General features: G+C 42.3%; 1 protein-coding gene across 1 annotated transcript in view; it reads left to right on the plus strand.

Moving 5' to 3' along the window:
• Positions 1-587: 587 nt before the first annotated feature.
• The window catches only part of LOC139665745 (roundabout homolog 2-like), a 54,561-nt gene continuing 38,800 nt past the window's right edge, over positions 588-16,348 (plus strand). Inside the window, exon 1 of the mRNA XM_071544810.1 lies at positions 588-762. Within this exon, the coding sequence (XP_071400911.1) occupies positions 636-762 (127 nt within the window). The 5' untranslated portion in view covers positions 588-635. The remainder of the gene's footprint in view (positions 763-16,348) is intronic.

Here is a 16,348-nt window from a genome sequence, read left to right on the forward strand (position 1 = left end):
GTGTGGGTGGCCAGAGTTGGCTGCCGCTGGATCAGTGATGTGTCACCATCAATGTCACCGGTCCACTCTCTGACCCGCACAACTTCTGCTCCGCAAGACGAGGGAAAACAATTTGCTCCTTCCTGTGCTGTCTCTGCTCATGGGAGCTGTTACCACTAAGCTGAGCCTGAGCATTTCACCAGGACTGCAATAAATACCCCGCCAACTCCAAGAGGCACTGAAAAAGAAGAAGAAGAAGAAGAAGAAGAGCGGGAAGAGAGAGAAAAAGAGGAAAAAAAAACCCAAGATCAATATTTCAGAGTGGAGCCCCAGAAATCCAGGCTTACTCTGCCTGTCTGCCCATGCTGGAATTACAGTCAGTCTCCCAAGCTATTGCAGACGCCTTCAGAGGGATCATTCCAATCCCCCAGGAGGAGGAGGGGTGTCAGGGTCTGCTGTGAACGTGTGACCCCTCTGGGGCTGCGGTGCCGTGTACCAGGGCGAACGCTCCATGGGAAGCAGAGGAGGAGGAGGAGGTGTTGATGTTGTTCTGGATCTCTCCGTACAGCTGTGTGAGATATGACTGAGTGTGGGACAGCGCTCCCCATGGCCCTCTCCTCTCTGCTCTAGCCCCAGTGCAAGCTTTAGAGGCAGGCATGGCTAGCGGGCAGATGCCCCTGCTGCTGCTCGTCCTGCTGCTGGAGGTGCTGAGTGCAGCCTGTGTACCAGGAGACGGCTCAGGGAGGTACAAGGGAAGCTGGAGGTGGAAAGGTGACAGGAGCCGTGAGTAACTCCTCCTACCTCTGCTATATCACTCTTTCTCTCTCTCTGTTTCTCTCTCCTCCCTCTTCATTTCCTTTCTTTCTCTTCCTGTGAAATTTTACCTTTTTCAGACAAGCAGTGTCAAACAGTTTTTCTTCCTCCCCTTCCCTCCCCACTTCTTTTACTATCCTTTTTCATTTCCCTGATCTCATGAAGTGTGAGATCCAGGAAGCGCTAAGCGTTGTGTGAGCCATCTTGTTTTTTCAAACTGCTGTTGGCGTCTCAGCTCATTTCTCTGTGATTGACACCTGGATATGAGAGAAATAAATCCTCTACAAGAGGCCAACGACCTTGGCATGCTTTGCCAGATTTTAGACGTTCAATATGTGTGTGTCTGTGAAAGTGCCTCTTTGTTGTTGTATTTGCCATGAGTTGCCATTCATAGTTTATTATCTGTCTCCTTGTATTGTACTTTCTCTCGGCAGCGCTCTCATATTCCTATATGAATATCTCATTCTTAGTCATTAATTGATCAGTGCTGAGTTGTAAAAAGCTACTCAGAGTGGATGGGGCTGCCTATTTCCTCCTAATAAAAGCTGAGTGTAGCTCTGCAGGCATGAGTGAGTTCATTATATATGCTGACACATAAGTGCATGGATGTTGCGAGATAGAGGATGTTCAAATGAGCAGAGAGCTGTGGTTGATTCTGGACAGCGCTGCTGTCCCTAGCCTTTAGACTGCTGGCTAATGGGATTGTTTGGCATGCCACCGCTGTTTGACGCTGAGTGATGAAGTGGGGGAGTGTGTCCCTTTGTGTCCGTCCCCTCTCTGGAGGTTAAAGGGAGATCGCTATCTTGATACCGTTCCAAGATTAAATGACTGGAGCGGGATAGGAGAGGCACTAAGTCAACCCAGAGCAGGTCACTTGCCTCTCCAAGGAGACTTGGGCTGCTCTCATAATGGCATGAAAAGGGACACCGTTTACAGTTTTCAGATGATGATGACACTGGAAGTTTTGAGCTTGTGGTTATATTTAGTCTCTTAATGAATCAACATTGTGTTTTCTTTGAATATGTGCAAAAATCAAATGCAAAAACATGTTCACATTGCACTGTGCTATTATCCTGCTTTCTATAAGGACTCTGCTCTGAGTATGAAGTGTTTTGTGCTGTGTGTGGCCAGTCCACCAGTGAGAAAGTCCTGCTGAGACAGTACAGGTTGGAGGTGATAATATGTTAGCTTTCCACTTCTGCAAGCGTCCTCTCTGTGCACTCTAAGGAATATAAATGGAACTTTGAATTGTAGCTGTTGAGGAAAACATTTGAAGGCTAATTTCACAAGATTTACAACTAACAGCTAGAGCTGAGCCATATCAAGGCTATTCTATACCTTGACTCCCAACCTCTCCTCTCTTCCCTTTCTACATGCACCAGAGACACCACACATACTATACGCAAAAGCTGGTGTACATTCTACCTGTCATTCAACTTTATTGATAACATGTGGGTTTTTACAGCAGAAGTTATAGACTCCCTGGTCTGGTTGTGAGTTGTGAGTCCGTGCCATCCTTTACCTGACCCCCTCAGTGAACCCAGAGTGGGGAGAATCGCACTCATATGGACATTAATATGCAGTTACAAGTTCCACTCAGTTAACTCCATAAAACACACAGGTGTTCGCGGCTCTGTTTGGGATTACAGCAGTGGACCCAGAAATGTTTCCTAGGCTTCCTCCTTATAAAGATTTAGTTGATTTAAAATCGTTTTCTGGCAATGGCCTGGTCAACCCATCTACAACAGGGCAACTTTAATGCTAACAACTGTAATCAGTTACTAGTACTAATATAACATTTTGAATGATAATGTAGGCTTTTGCAACTTTCTAACTTCAAATCTTCATAGAGATCATGCCTGGTTATTAAGAAGGCCTTTGCATATCATCGCTATGCACTTCAACCCTTTGTATGATTTTTAATACAAGTGTTTTCATTCTGGAAGATGCTGCTCCAGTCTTTATCAGAATGCATCATGGGATAAAGGTGATCACTTAGAGGCATGGTAGTGCCATAGGGGTGATTCGATGGATTTTGTGTATGGAAATGCACTCCATGCCATTAAAGAACCACTGTGGCAAGACTTTACGTTGGTTTTTCCATTATTTTCACCCTATCCAGTGTGTGGATAGAAAGTACGCTTTATCTGTAATAGCCACTAAGATGCGTAAACATCACCTCTAAAAACGTGTATGGGTTTATCTTGCTTGTCAGTTGGATACTGCTGCGGCGTGCTATGGTCTACACACAAATGAAAGTTCCATTTGACAGCCCATGGTGAAAGAGAGTATAATGATATGCATGAGCGCAGCCTGCTGATATAAGTGATAATGTCACCAGCTATTATTTGCTACCTGAGAGTAAATCTTTTTCTTAGACTGGGCAAGGAAGGGCTCTCTGTCTGGCAGAGCAAGACATGCACCTCCATAGTTCATACAGACTCGCAACCTCTATCTCTCTCTCTTTCTCTCTCTCTCTCTTACTCTCTCTCTCTCTCTCTCTGTGTGTGTCTGTCTGTCTGTCTCTCACAGTCTCACACACACACATACACACAGTCCCTCGGCCTGCACATGAACCCAGAGTGAGACTAATGCATGAAAGGGGAGTTGTCTGAGTGTGTGTGTGTGTGCGTGTGTGTGAATGTGTCTAGGCATGCGTGCGTGCATGTGTGCGCGTGCATATGTGATAAATAAAACACCACTTTTTTATTTTTAGTGACGACTTGTCTCCTCCACTACACACAGCTTAGATGTCCCCCAGTACGATCCTTCGCTCAACCTTAATCCTTCACACAACCTCAGTCTGTAACTTTACTCCCTGCTTTTACCGTCTTCTCCTCTGTCTGAGTTTTGTTTGAATTGGCTGAACAAGTCAAGGCACCACTCAGGAGATTGAGGGTTAGTTGTGCAGCTGCAAGCAGGTGGCGTGAGCCTCAGTCAAAATTGCATCATCATTCGCTATTAATATATCTATCATTTTCACAAATAAAGATGAGCTTTGGTCCAGCCTGTACATGCCAAGTCCAAAGATGGGACCACCGGCCTTGTTCTGTCTGGTGAGGCTTTGTTTCTGCTCCCTGACACTGCCTCATCTTTGTGATGGATGAGGCAGATTATAGGATTTATGGCAGATTTACACTGTTCCCGATGCTAATAGGAGCCTTAGAAACCTGACTGGCTGCCTCCCAGACCTCCTGTATCTTATAATCTTATCAAACTACAGGACACCGAAACACCGGAGTCTGTTTGTGGACAGAATTCAGAATCAACCTGATATCTCCTCTGTTTATTTCTGCAGGGAAAGTAGATGAAGGTGCTGAACACAGTGGGAGATAACAGTTTCACTATGTTTGTCATACTGTATTACATTTGTGCTTTCTGTGACAAAAAAATAGTACTACTTGCAAGACTCTTGACTGATTGTCCAGCACTGTGTTGTTGTTTTTACCTGAATGTTTCAGCCTGAATAAGTTTTTATTTACTTGAATTGATGAGACCTGCTCCCTAAAAAACTTTACAACTGCGCCACTACTACTGTACATTTCAATTTTAGCTTTAGATTTAGCATAATTTAATTCTGGAGTTGTTTATGCAGGGATATGAGCTCAACCATCCAATAGATGGCAACAGTGACGTACAGCACGGTGGAGTTAGCCTAACGCTCGTCTTAGGCCTGGGTGGAATGAAAGCGTGCTAATGAGCTGTGGGCTGAGTGTTGTGGTTTAGGTCAGAGGCCAGATGGAGTCCAGACAGTCGTAACCACAGAGATGCTCTCATCAGCAGCTCAGCCCCAACCAGCCTGGTCTCTTGTCAGGCACAGAGCGCTTAATGTACGTGCTGCACTGTGTATTGGGAATACACAATATTGAAAAGAATAACTATGAATATGAATAAATATGAATCTTTGCCATAGGATGGATTATCAAAAGCTTGTGGCGTTTCCCTGTGAGCGTCAGGTTCAAATCTTCCTTCTCACTGTACTATTAGACTTTTCCCTCCTTGTCCCTCTCTCACTCTTCTATATTTTGTATCTGCAAAACTAATTTAATAAAAAAAAACGGTGCATTGCTCATCTTCTGCCATATATCATTATATCTGGAAATCTGTTGAACTCCTACCCACTCTCACGCACACACGCACACACACACACACGCACAAACTAATTCACTAATTGAAGTGCTAATGAGCACAAGGACCCAGATGGGTTTTTTGTTTTTTCGGGTTGTTTTTTTTTTTCTTTCTTTTTTTTTTTTTTTTTTTTTTTTGGAGGTCATTTTTTCAAGCCTGCTGCTTTCTCTCCAAGCCCGGCTCTTCATCACACACTCCCCTGTTTCTCTCTCTCCAAGGCTCCAGAAGGTTCAGACACTTTTTAATTAGGTAACAATGAGCTGAGAATCTCAATTACCGCGTGTCACACACAAGGTCAGGACCGGCGTACTGAGTGCAAGGCTGTGGAAGGTCGGGCAGGAGGTGGGGTGGGCTGGGAAAGGGGAGAAGGTGGAGCTGTAATGAGGGTGAGCGTCAGGGTCGATACTATCTGAATATTCATCTCTCCACGGTGCACAGAATATAAGGCAGCTGACCGCGCCATCTCTTACTGTATGTCGGTGGAAATCAAGATATCACAGAGATTTGTATTTCACTCTCACACACGAGGCAGTGTCTAGAAACGCGTGCTTTGCAAAATCTAAGACTCTTTTGCTGTGGCTTTTTGCCTCAGTTTTGTCTTCTCTTCATCTTGTACAGTGAGTTACATTCTTTGTTTTGTATGGGTATTGCATAGGGATGGGACTATGTTGAAATTCACTATATTGCAATACAAAAATGTGACACTACATATCGTGGGGCAGAAAAATGAATCAGCTCCATTTTATTCTGCTGTAGTAATCACAAATCAGATGGTTTGCCCATCACAATTTCACAAACTTTCCATTGAAATTATATTATTTGCACTTTGTAATGACATTTTTAAATTGTTGTTTACATTCTAGCAAGCCAATGTTGTTGCTAGAAAGATTTGTGGCTCAGAAATAAACATAAATCTGCACAGTCATACTTTGTTGTACTTTTATTTATTACATCGTATCATGAGATAAGCATATAGTCCCAAGGATTGTGCTAAGACACAATCCTTGGATGTTTGTTGCTTTTATGAAGAGGAAAACAATCTTGTATACTGTGAGTTATGAGAGGAATTGAAACTTTTCAGCAGAGGCAAGTGAAAAAACAGGTGGACACTGTAGATCAGACATGGCCCATAAATATGGGGCTCTGAAAGGCGTGGGCCAGATTGAAAGCGCAGGGTTCTGGGATTCTCAGGATATGTCGGGGTCAAAGGTCATTAAGTGCTGAGGCAGGTCTTTAGCGGTTAAAAATCAAATGACGCCACTCCTTGATGTTTTATCCCCCTTTTTCATGCCTCATTCACTCCACCATTTTCACTTTAGGCAAATGTTTGCGCACACAATTGTCCTGGTTTCCACATCTGGATTTAGTCGACATTGACTGAGACATATAAAACTTCTATGTGTTTTCTTCTAATTTATTTCCTTTTGTTGTTTTTTTCTGACACCAGTGTCTTTGTCGCTCTTCATTTTGTAGAACTTCAACCATACTGGGAATTTCTATGCTTTCAGATGCTGAGAAATGGGCCTTAATATGTGAGATATAATATATATATTATCATTATATAAAAGATTGTTGTATTGAAATTATTAGCCATAAAGTTAATTTGTATTTTGTGAGGTATGTTCTAGAGAGATATTATCAGGTTGCACAGCTGAGTGAGTTTAAAAAATAAAGAGTAACCATGGACTTGAAAAAGTGACCCAACCCCCTTCAACAAGAACCCATGAAAATGTGAAAAAGCTACAGAGATTTCGCAACAAACCAAAGTGCACACACTTGCCCTTCTGGCAAACACAAAAATTAGTCCTGAGTTATAATTCTACCTTCATTAGCTATATATGCTATGTACTGCTGTTTCAAAGAAATGCTAGAGACAACAACTCTGTCGGTGGATTTCTGCATACGCGTGTGTAAATATGCGTGTGTTTGACAGAATGAGTTCTTATTAAAGAACAGGTTGTCGGTTCTTTCATTACCGCTTTCGCTGATGAGGCAGTCTCCCTTTTGGTTTCCTGAAATACACAGGGCATCCAGACACAAACGCAGGCACGCATGTAGGGCAGGCAGTCTAGTCTGCCTGGCTGACAGCAGCAGAGCCTACCATCCAACCACAGTAAAGGCGGGACAAGCTGTTTACCATCCCAGACAAAGCTCTGCTGGGGCCTCTGTTTTCCCTTTACTTCACTGATGAAGTGGTAATTATAGGAGAGGCCTCACACCTCCAGGGACCAGAACATCTTTACACTCAAGGCGCTCTGTTGTTATGCCTGTCTCAGACACATTTTGGTCACGCTATTGACCGGAGGCATCATGGGTAAGAGTTTCACAAGCAGAGGGTTATTTCAAGTTATGGGCTATACACAAGCAGCACTTAGACATGTCCATGGTACACTGGTGCTTTGTTGCTCCTGGTCAAATAGGAGCGGGAAATTCCTACGCGGTGACTTTTGCACTTGGAAGAGTTTGATGTGAATACAGAGGGCAACGTGGTAAGGCCTCATTTAACTGTGGACAGCCAGACTCCTCCTTGGTTTTATGCTAAAAGAGTCTAATGTGGAAAGTCTGGTAAATCGCTGTTGTCATGTGAAAACCTTGTAAGTCGTGATTTTCATGCTCCTCTACGAGTTGAGAAATTTCTACCATCCTAGAGAAATTTCTACCATCCTAGGGCTCATAGAGTCGATTCAAAACTCACTGGTTAAACTCAAAAATGCATGGTAGCTTAGCTACCATGCTGAGAAGCTGGCATTTTGGAGATACAAGGTTTTTACAACAGCGAAAATATGCAGAAGTTTTGGAGTATCACAGTCTGGTAACCACTCCAGTGCTGTTGACTGTGGCCGCCATGGCGGCAGCTCTACATTAGAGTAAGCACAATCCAGCTGTGTCAGTGGTTGGCTGGCCATGGTGGGAACTGTGGAGGTCTCTGCATCAGCATCCCTCTCTCGCTGACACAGCGTTTGCACACATCATTTCCTCACAACAATCCCCCGCTCTGTCTAACATCATCAGCAGAGCCATGATGGAAATACATTCCCTCACAAAACGCTGGTTAACTCTGAGCTGGGTGTTTTCTGCAGTCATTCACATATGCGTCTGTGTAGAGATATTCGAGCCATCTGTTTCCACAACACAGACAGACAGGAGGATTTTCTTTTGGTTTGAAGTCGACGTCAATTGACATCACTGAGGGGATGCAGAATCCGCTGCCGAGTATAGATTACAGCCCCGGCGCTAAAGAGTTCTTCATTCTCACCATATGTGGCAGTCTATCACGTAACTGCAGAAAGTTACAGTTTCGGGTCTTTCATCTCAAACAGATCAATGTGACAGACTTCTGGTTTTGTGTTTCCCAACGTTTCACAATCCTTTTTTGGAAGCTGCTGCAGGGACAGTGGAGAAATGAGATGGCGCTGTTGTCTAACACCTTCCCCATCACTGAATTCTCTGATGCCAAGATTGCAGTATATTGCAGACTGCTATGCTGAGTGCAGGGTGAACAGGGGAACAATAGGGAATCAGCCACAACTTACGACTCAGTGGAGAGGCCAGCAGTGGCAGTCGTGCTAATCAGCCCTAATGAAGACTGGCACTGGACCCCCACAGTATAAAAACCCAAAATGAGAGGGCTTCATTTTGGGTTTTTATGCTGTGGGGGTCTTCTTTGTCTTCTTCTTTGATTAATTTGCTAATTAGAAATCTGGAATGAGACAAGGCCAGTGTTATTGTACTGCACACTCCCTTTGTGTCTCCATTTGAAAGGAGGACAAATTGTAGCATTTGTTTGGGTTTTTCTTTTTTCTATTATTTAAAGTGGCATAAAATATTTTTTCCCTGGAATTAAAAATGTAAAGAACCCCAAAATATCATACTCACTCTCTGCTGTATGTATGGAGTTAGACTTGATCTGCCTTGACCTATTTTACTGTCTTATAATGTGATGCTAAACATGTTTACCCAGTTGTATGTTCCCCTCCTGGCCTTTCCATAATGCTGGGCACAGGCGTACATAGCGTGGAGAATATACCACTGGTGCAGGATAAAAGTGGAAACAGGACAGAAATAGTCCCACACCACATGAAGGCACTATTGGACACATTACCACCAGATGTCTCACACCATGGCATTCATTTTCCTCTCTGTAGCCCTGTCTTGAACGCATAAATGTAACAAAAATGTTGTTGATGTCTTGTATGATTTACAATGCTGCGGATTTACTGCAACAAAGCATGAACAATTGCATTAGACATTGTATGGTGTGTGACCACTTTTTACATTCTCAACTTTCAAGGACGGCATGATTAGTTTCTTTGGGAAAAATGCCCTTGATTTTTTTGTATTTTATCCTAATGTGTTCAAGCCTAACAGATGGTAATGCAATACCCTGTGGCACGTCAGTCCATACTCTAGCCCCGATCCAGAAAGTCACCTGCCACTAATAAATTTGGCTGATTTTGTGGGGTGAATGTGTGACGGAGTGGAGGGCTCCATGAGGCCTTGACAGGGGGTGTGGAGAGTTGCACTTTGTCTTTTGTTGCATTTCTTGCCTTCTCTGGATTTATGATCTGCTTTTCACAGCCTCCGGCCCTCGGGTGCCTCTGCGCTCACATGTGTCAAGTGACACCACTGCTTTGTAGTGAGCAAACACCATAATGCCTGAGAAACCCGTTGCAGGGCTGATTTGACACTAACAGTTTTTTGAAACATATTATACAATCTTATTTGGTAATACGCAACAGTAAGAGAGCAAAAGTGACTGATTTGAGAGTAAACGTCATAGGGCAAATTTAATCATATACCTCCTTTCAGACATCATCCCATCCCAATTTATGGAGTTGCCATGACTCAATTTCCCCATGGGGATCATTAAGTTTCGTCTAATTGAGATGAGGGATAGTGATTTAAGAGAATTGGTGGATAAAGTCGATGCAAGTGGCCATGGAATAATAGTGATATGGGGGAAGCCTGATATTTAGGGTTAACCAAGATAATAAACAAGTAACTCTTTTCATATGGTCATCCCAGATGAACGCCAGTCTTAATGTGATTTCCATATGAGTTATATGGCTTGGATACCGCAGCTGGGATCTATCCACCGCCATATATCCACTTACATATATGTCATATCGCATTCAGTAACCATGCAGTATGGAGAAATACTGTGCCAACACTTTCTACTGTCTTTACAGATTCAGACAGTTTTCCTTTACATTGATGATAATGTCAGAAAGATATATATACAGTTGGAGGCTAATAATTGTATTTAAAGATGTATATCTTTCTGAATTAATTGAACAAATCTCTGTGATAACATTTTGTACTGAAATGAGTTAGGGCAAACCCTTGATGAAACATTATGAATTATTTTATGACCTGTAATTATGCTGTCATGTGAACACCCTGTGGCAGGATATCAAGTGAAAACAAGTTTTGATTTAATGAGATGACAGCTACAAAGATTGCATGGAGGGATGCTGTTTTACAGATCCGTTCAAGGTCACACTGTCAGCAACCATTAGAGATTAGAAGGCATTTTCTTACTTTTGAGGGGCATTGGATTGATATTGTTTTTCTAAAATCTACTGTATATATATATTTTTAAATTACACTTGGATGCATCACCACTGTATCTAAGCATTCCATGGGACAGAAAACAGGCTTAACCTGTCAGAGAAGGTAGACAGTGACTTCTCACATTATAAATCTTGATCCCTTAAGAATTTTTACTCACACTCCAAACTCGCCTTAGGAAAAATAACTTTCACCCTACATCCTATAAGCCCTTTTCTTCACTTTGACACTCTAATGAATTTCATTCCTATAACATTTTTAACACGTCATTTGTCTTTCTTTTAACAAAAACATAGCTATCCTGACGATGCCAAAGGCATTCCTCTAACAACAGAGGAAACAATGAATGGGTCTAATCTCAGCTGGCTTACCAACAACTTTTCTCACATTCCTTTTCTGTGAGTTAGTGGGGGCTTGATACACTGATCCCTCGTTTTTTTTCTGCCAAAAATGATATCACAAATCGTGCACATGAGTATTTGACACACTTGAGAGCTGCCTGGCAATCCCTATCCAATGTCACTTTGGGGAAAACAAAGCCATGCCACAGGCTCAACGACATTTCATCCATGTTCCCAGCTGTAAACTACTGTAACCTACAGCAACAAAAAAGAACAAGGCTTATCATGTTAGCCTGCAGATTTGGACCATCCCTTTATGGTCCCTTTGTGGTCTCACCAGCTACATTGCACATCTGTGGACATGCAGTAAAGAGCGTTGAGGCGCTGGCACAGCCTCGGCTACCTAAGCTGCCGGTATTGATCTGTCTCTCTGCTGAGATCATTAGCTTTCCCTTCAGGAGAGCTGAGAAGTTGGCCAGATGCCTGCAATGTTCTCGCCACACATCTTCACAAGGCCTCATTTCCATCTCCTCTAATCAGAACTAGACATATTGAGAGCACAAGTTGGTTTATCTGCACTCTCTCATTGGACTGTGAATATTTAGTCCGTGCTCCAGTAAATTAGCATACACATGTTCCTCCCTGACAAGCACCAATCCGTGGTGGCAAGAGAATGTGTAACGAGAGAGAGAGAGAGAGGGGCTGGAAAAGGGAGATAGTGCCTGCTGTTTGTTCAGTTTGCTTGACTTCAGATCAGATGGTGATTGAACTGTGACATAGGCAATCATAGAAAAATGAACCAAGTAATTACCTTCAAGTCATTATCCAACTGCTGTGAGCAAAACACCTTGTCTGTTTCTCAACAACAAGCAGAGAAGAGCTACTGTGCAATTATGTACTTGTTTTTATAATTTGTATATTAGTTTAAGGCTTCCCCATCAGGAATATATATGGAATTCCACTTTAGGTATCTGTGGGTGTTTGCTTCGCTGAATCTCAAGTTGATACATGTAACTTTTTGAAATACATGTATTTTCATCAAGATTTTAGATATCCTGCAGATAAGATATTTTTTAGGAATGTGGTTAGTAATACCATTTTCAGATAAGCGAATTCCACATAAACAAATTATTCAAACAAACAAAAATGTGTTTCTATTGTCTATATCTTTTTTATATGATTGCAGTTCTTTGGATATTATTGTAAGGCAACATATACAGTAGAAGTTTCATTGGGCATATTTGCTCCAACTCCAGCTCTATTCTCCGTTGTTTTTTTAAAAAGGTCAGGAAAAGCCAGTTTGTGTGAAGCAATAATTGCATGTCAGTGGAGCTATTCAGCAAACATTGCCAAATCGAGATGCATGTGGTGTTGGCTCATTTGTTTGGGCCAAAACACAGCTTGTGAGAAGAAAGAGATTAATAGGTGTGCCAAGTATGAACTTAAGGCTGGATGTCATCACTTCAAAGACTGAGGAGATGATACATCAGTGGTGGATCTTCTCCGCTCTCTGGATCTCTAATTAAAAAGTTGCAGAATTCCCCTACATTGTGGTCATGACACACGGCTAATGGCAACAGCCTCGAGGCTTATGTCAGGGACTTGAGGTCTTGGTACTGAGACTACAGGTGAACTGGATTGGATAAACAAATATCAACTTTAGCCCCTTAGGTGTTGATTCATAGAGTGAAAATCCACTGTAAAACAAACATTTGCATATGTTACTCCTACCATCCAGAGCAGTTAAGATTTATATACATAAGCAAGTCTCCCCCACATCTACAGACATGAGAGTCAAGCTTTAGTCTGGTCTTAAGCAACACTTTTTTAAAGCTGCGCCATTGGCAATGAATAGGAGACGACCTTAGTGGCCACTGTGACAGTATCCATACCCATGGTAATTTTCAATGAATATGGGTGCATTTTCTGCTTGAAAACAGTTAGCATTACCGTGGAACACAGCTCATTTAAGTGTAAAAGCGCAAACAAAATTTTCCTTCAGCCTGCAGAGTCATAGATTGTCAGTGGAGCTGCTTCAGAATGTGTTGCTGGAAGGGATGACAGATTAGAGGCTTGGTTTTCTGGTCTCTAGCTTTGAGAGAGAATTGTTCACATTAACATATTGATGGAATTCTCCAAGATTATACGAAAAACATATGTGAATTCTGTTTGAGGGTGGCTTTTCCCTTTCCCTTTGAATTTGTAAATTCCGTGTGTGTGTGCGTGTGTGTGTGTGTGTGTGTGTTTAGAGTACATCTGCCTGATTAAGCAAATCAAAGAGCAGGGAAAGGTGGCATCACTGTTGTTTGTCACTAATGTGTTTCAGTTTGAAATGAGGTCTGAATGAGCTGCTCGACTGCTCTCTAAACTCATTTGCCATAGTCACAAGCCTTCAGTTTTTGTACACGATTTTCTGTTTTTCTTTCTGTATTTGTATTTACCTCTCCTTCTCCTTGTGACTGGGGTATTAAAAGGAAGAATGGTGACAGTTTTCAGATAAAGAATAAACAGAATACTGTGTAGAAGTTGTCATTGTTCAAAGTTAAGCCAAATCACGCTTAACAAGAAAAAGAAAACTCATGGTATCTGAGTACAGAGTACAGTTCTCACAAGAAGCAGGGAGAGAGAAAAAAAAAAGAGGAAAAGATGAGTAAGTGTTGATTTTTTGAGCAGAGAAAAGTCATGGAAGGTCAGGAGTCTGTCAGCTGTGGCGCTGTGGATGCTGACAAGCTGCTCATGAGTCATGACCATGAGCTCCAGACGCCAGGACAGACTGAGATACATAACAAGCATTCAGAGGCTGTTCACCTTGGCTACAGCACTTCAATCTCCAAATCCCTGAAAGACTTAATTTTTTTCTCACTCAAGAGGAGGCTTTCAATGCTTTCCTTCTCTCTCCCTCTCTCTCCCTCTCCCCCTCCCCCTCTCTCTCTCTGTGCTCTCTGTCTCTCTCTCCCCGGACAGAAAAAGTCTTCTAGTGTCATACAGATGGACATCTGGGCTTTTTGCAGCTTGGAGGGTGCTTGCCTCAGCTCCACAGGGATGTCAGAGCAAGTTCAGACTCCTCACAGGCTTTGAACTCATTCGACACTGGTGTTGTTGTACAGAGCAAAGAAAGAAAGTTTCAAGTAGTTCAAGAGCATAAGAGTTTGTGTTACGTAATGTGAAGGGGTGGGGAATAAGATATCTATGGAAATTTTTCGACAAAACCCCTGCCTTCAATATTGCATGCACACCAGGGATTTAACTGCCTTGACAGCAACAGTGACAGAAACAGTGTGAGCCGCTGTGTCATTGTGAGTCGACTTGGCACTTATGATTGAGCGAGCGGTTGCACAGAAGTTCAAGTCAAGTGACCATGCAATATTAAACACCCTTCAAGCCAATCAGCACTATTTATTCTGGATCTGTCTCTCTGTTTTTCTTGGTGCGGTTGCTGATGCCCTCTGAGCAAATCTATCAGTAAGCAAGATGGCCCATTTTTCTTCCTTGACATTTGCACTTTTATTTAACCACAATCAACAAATCATGCAAGCAGAGATGAGTCAAATCGTATGCCAACTTTGAGGGTTTGACGTGGGCATGTTTACTGAGGGCTTTGTAACCAACGAAACTTTGTTTGGGAGGAGATGCGATACACGACTGCGGTGGTAACTGTCAGCAAGGAAATCCTGTGTGCATCCATCCAGTCAGAAACTGGCAAGTCTCATCAGAATGGTTATCTGATTGCTATTGCGCAAATGTTTCTTCTAGCTGAGGCAGCGAGCAATGAAACAGTGGCTGCTAAGGAAATCGGAGGTTTGTGGAAACTATCTACAAGATCTGTTGGTGTTAACCTTTGTGAAATGGTTTCCTTTTCACTACAGTTCACTCATGGGAAGTAATGTAATCACATGTTTACCTAATTATCACGGTTCATGTCACTATCATGGCTGAAATCTTAAATATCTGCTGAAAACAAAATAGCAGCATGTAATAGAATCTTTTCAAGTCTAAAGAGAAAATGGGGAGAAAATGAGATGAAAGTATGAAAGTCAGCAATTGCCTGTGAAACCTAAACTCAACAAATCACTCAACACTTGACCAAACCGAACAACATATTTTATAGAGAATGTATATTTTCCATGGAGTAATACTCATTACAGGTCATATCATTCTCACAGTTTCATCATACCTTCTAAACTATTCTCTAACGTTCTATGTTTGCCACATAATTCCCATAGGTCAAAGAGACAACCATCCTCTCTAAAGTGTATTTTAGAAATTAGCTTAACCCATCCTGTGTGATCTCTTCTATGGAGGCTCTCATGTGCATAATCCTGCTATCTTGGAGGATGAGGAAAGGTGGGGGATGGTTCTCTTTGCTCCCATATACTCCCCTCCTTCACCTCTTCTGTATAAAAATGGTTCCATGTCTGTGGTCCTTCCCTTTACCTGGAGCTGACTGACCCCTATTGAGTTATTATTTGATTATTTTTCAGACCCTGCAATTAATTATTCACGTATAGAGCTTAAAATAAAGCCTTTTTTCCCCCCAATAAATGTAGACTAAAATGTTTCTTTGCTCTGGCTTCATCCTTGTCTTTTTCCCTCCAGCAGTGTGTGCTCACTCTGTGTGTGTGTGTGTGTGTATTATCTCAAGGCTTGATTAAAACTCCATTAGTCATGCAGAAAACAAAGAAAGTGTAATCAAAATGGAAATGAGTGAAATGGTGCTGTGAGGTGGGGAAACAGATGAAGCGGACAGACTGGCTTCTGCTGCAAAATACTTTTTTTTTTTTTTTACTTTTCCTCTCCTTTTGTCTGTCTTTAATAGTGGTGAAGACTATTGAATCCAGGTCAAAAATGATGAAGATTCTCTTTAGATGGTGTTATAGGTTTGATATTCAGGAGCAGTAACCTGATTTAAATGCTCATAGTGGCGAATGAGGGATATGAATGAAAAAAAAAAAAAAAAAATCACTTTGGCTTTGCCTCTTAGCAGTCTTGCTGCCTTTTCATTTTTACTCTCTGTCATCAGGCAAAAAGTAAACAGATGTTCGGGAAAACATTTTCTAAGAAACCAATTCAATCATTGGAATTGCTTGAGGTTATACTGCAGAAAAATGCAGCCTTTCTGATCAGGCTTTGTGAAGGAACTTGTCCCACAGCAGATAATCAGTCAGTCCTGTTAACAAGCCCCAGAGTCAGACTCCCCACACTCATCATTTAAAGCCCATCCATCACTTCTACTGGCTGCCAGGGCCAGAGCACCGCTGCCAATGCATGACAAGATAACAATGACACAACAGCCAAGCTCTCCAGCTCCTTCATTCACATCTATTAAGAGCTCCTTGCGTTTGTCAAACTCAACAGCCGCGGCCACAGGGGCAATAAGTTAGACATCAGGTTTATTGTCCTGTCAGGTTGTACAGGGGCTCAAGCGCTGATGAAGTCCAGAAAGCCACAACGTGTGTTACAAACAACCACTCAAGTCAAATCTAATAAGAGCAGACCTCATAATTTGTGGCTTCAGA

This window comes from Centroberyx affinis, unplaced genomic scaffold (genome assembly GCF_046629955.1).
Source record: "Centroberyx affinis isolate AG114_WGS23_722 - 3 ecotype Tasmania unplaced genomic scaffold, CSIRO-AGI_Caff_v1 ptg000249l_1, whole genome shotgun sequence".
Classification (NCBI taxonomy): domain Eukaryota; kingdom Metazoa; phylum Chordata; class Actinopteri; order Beryciformes; family Berycidae; genus Centroberyx; species Centroberyx affinis.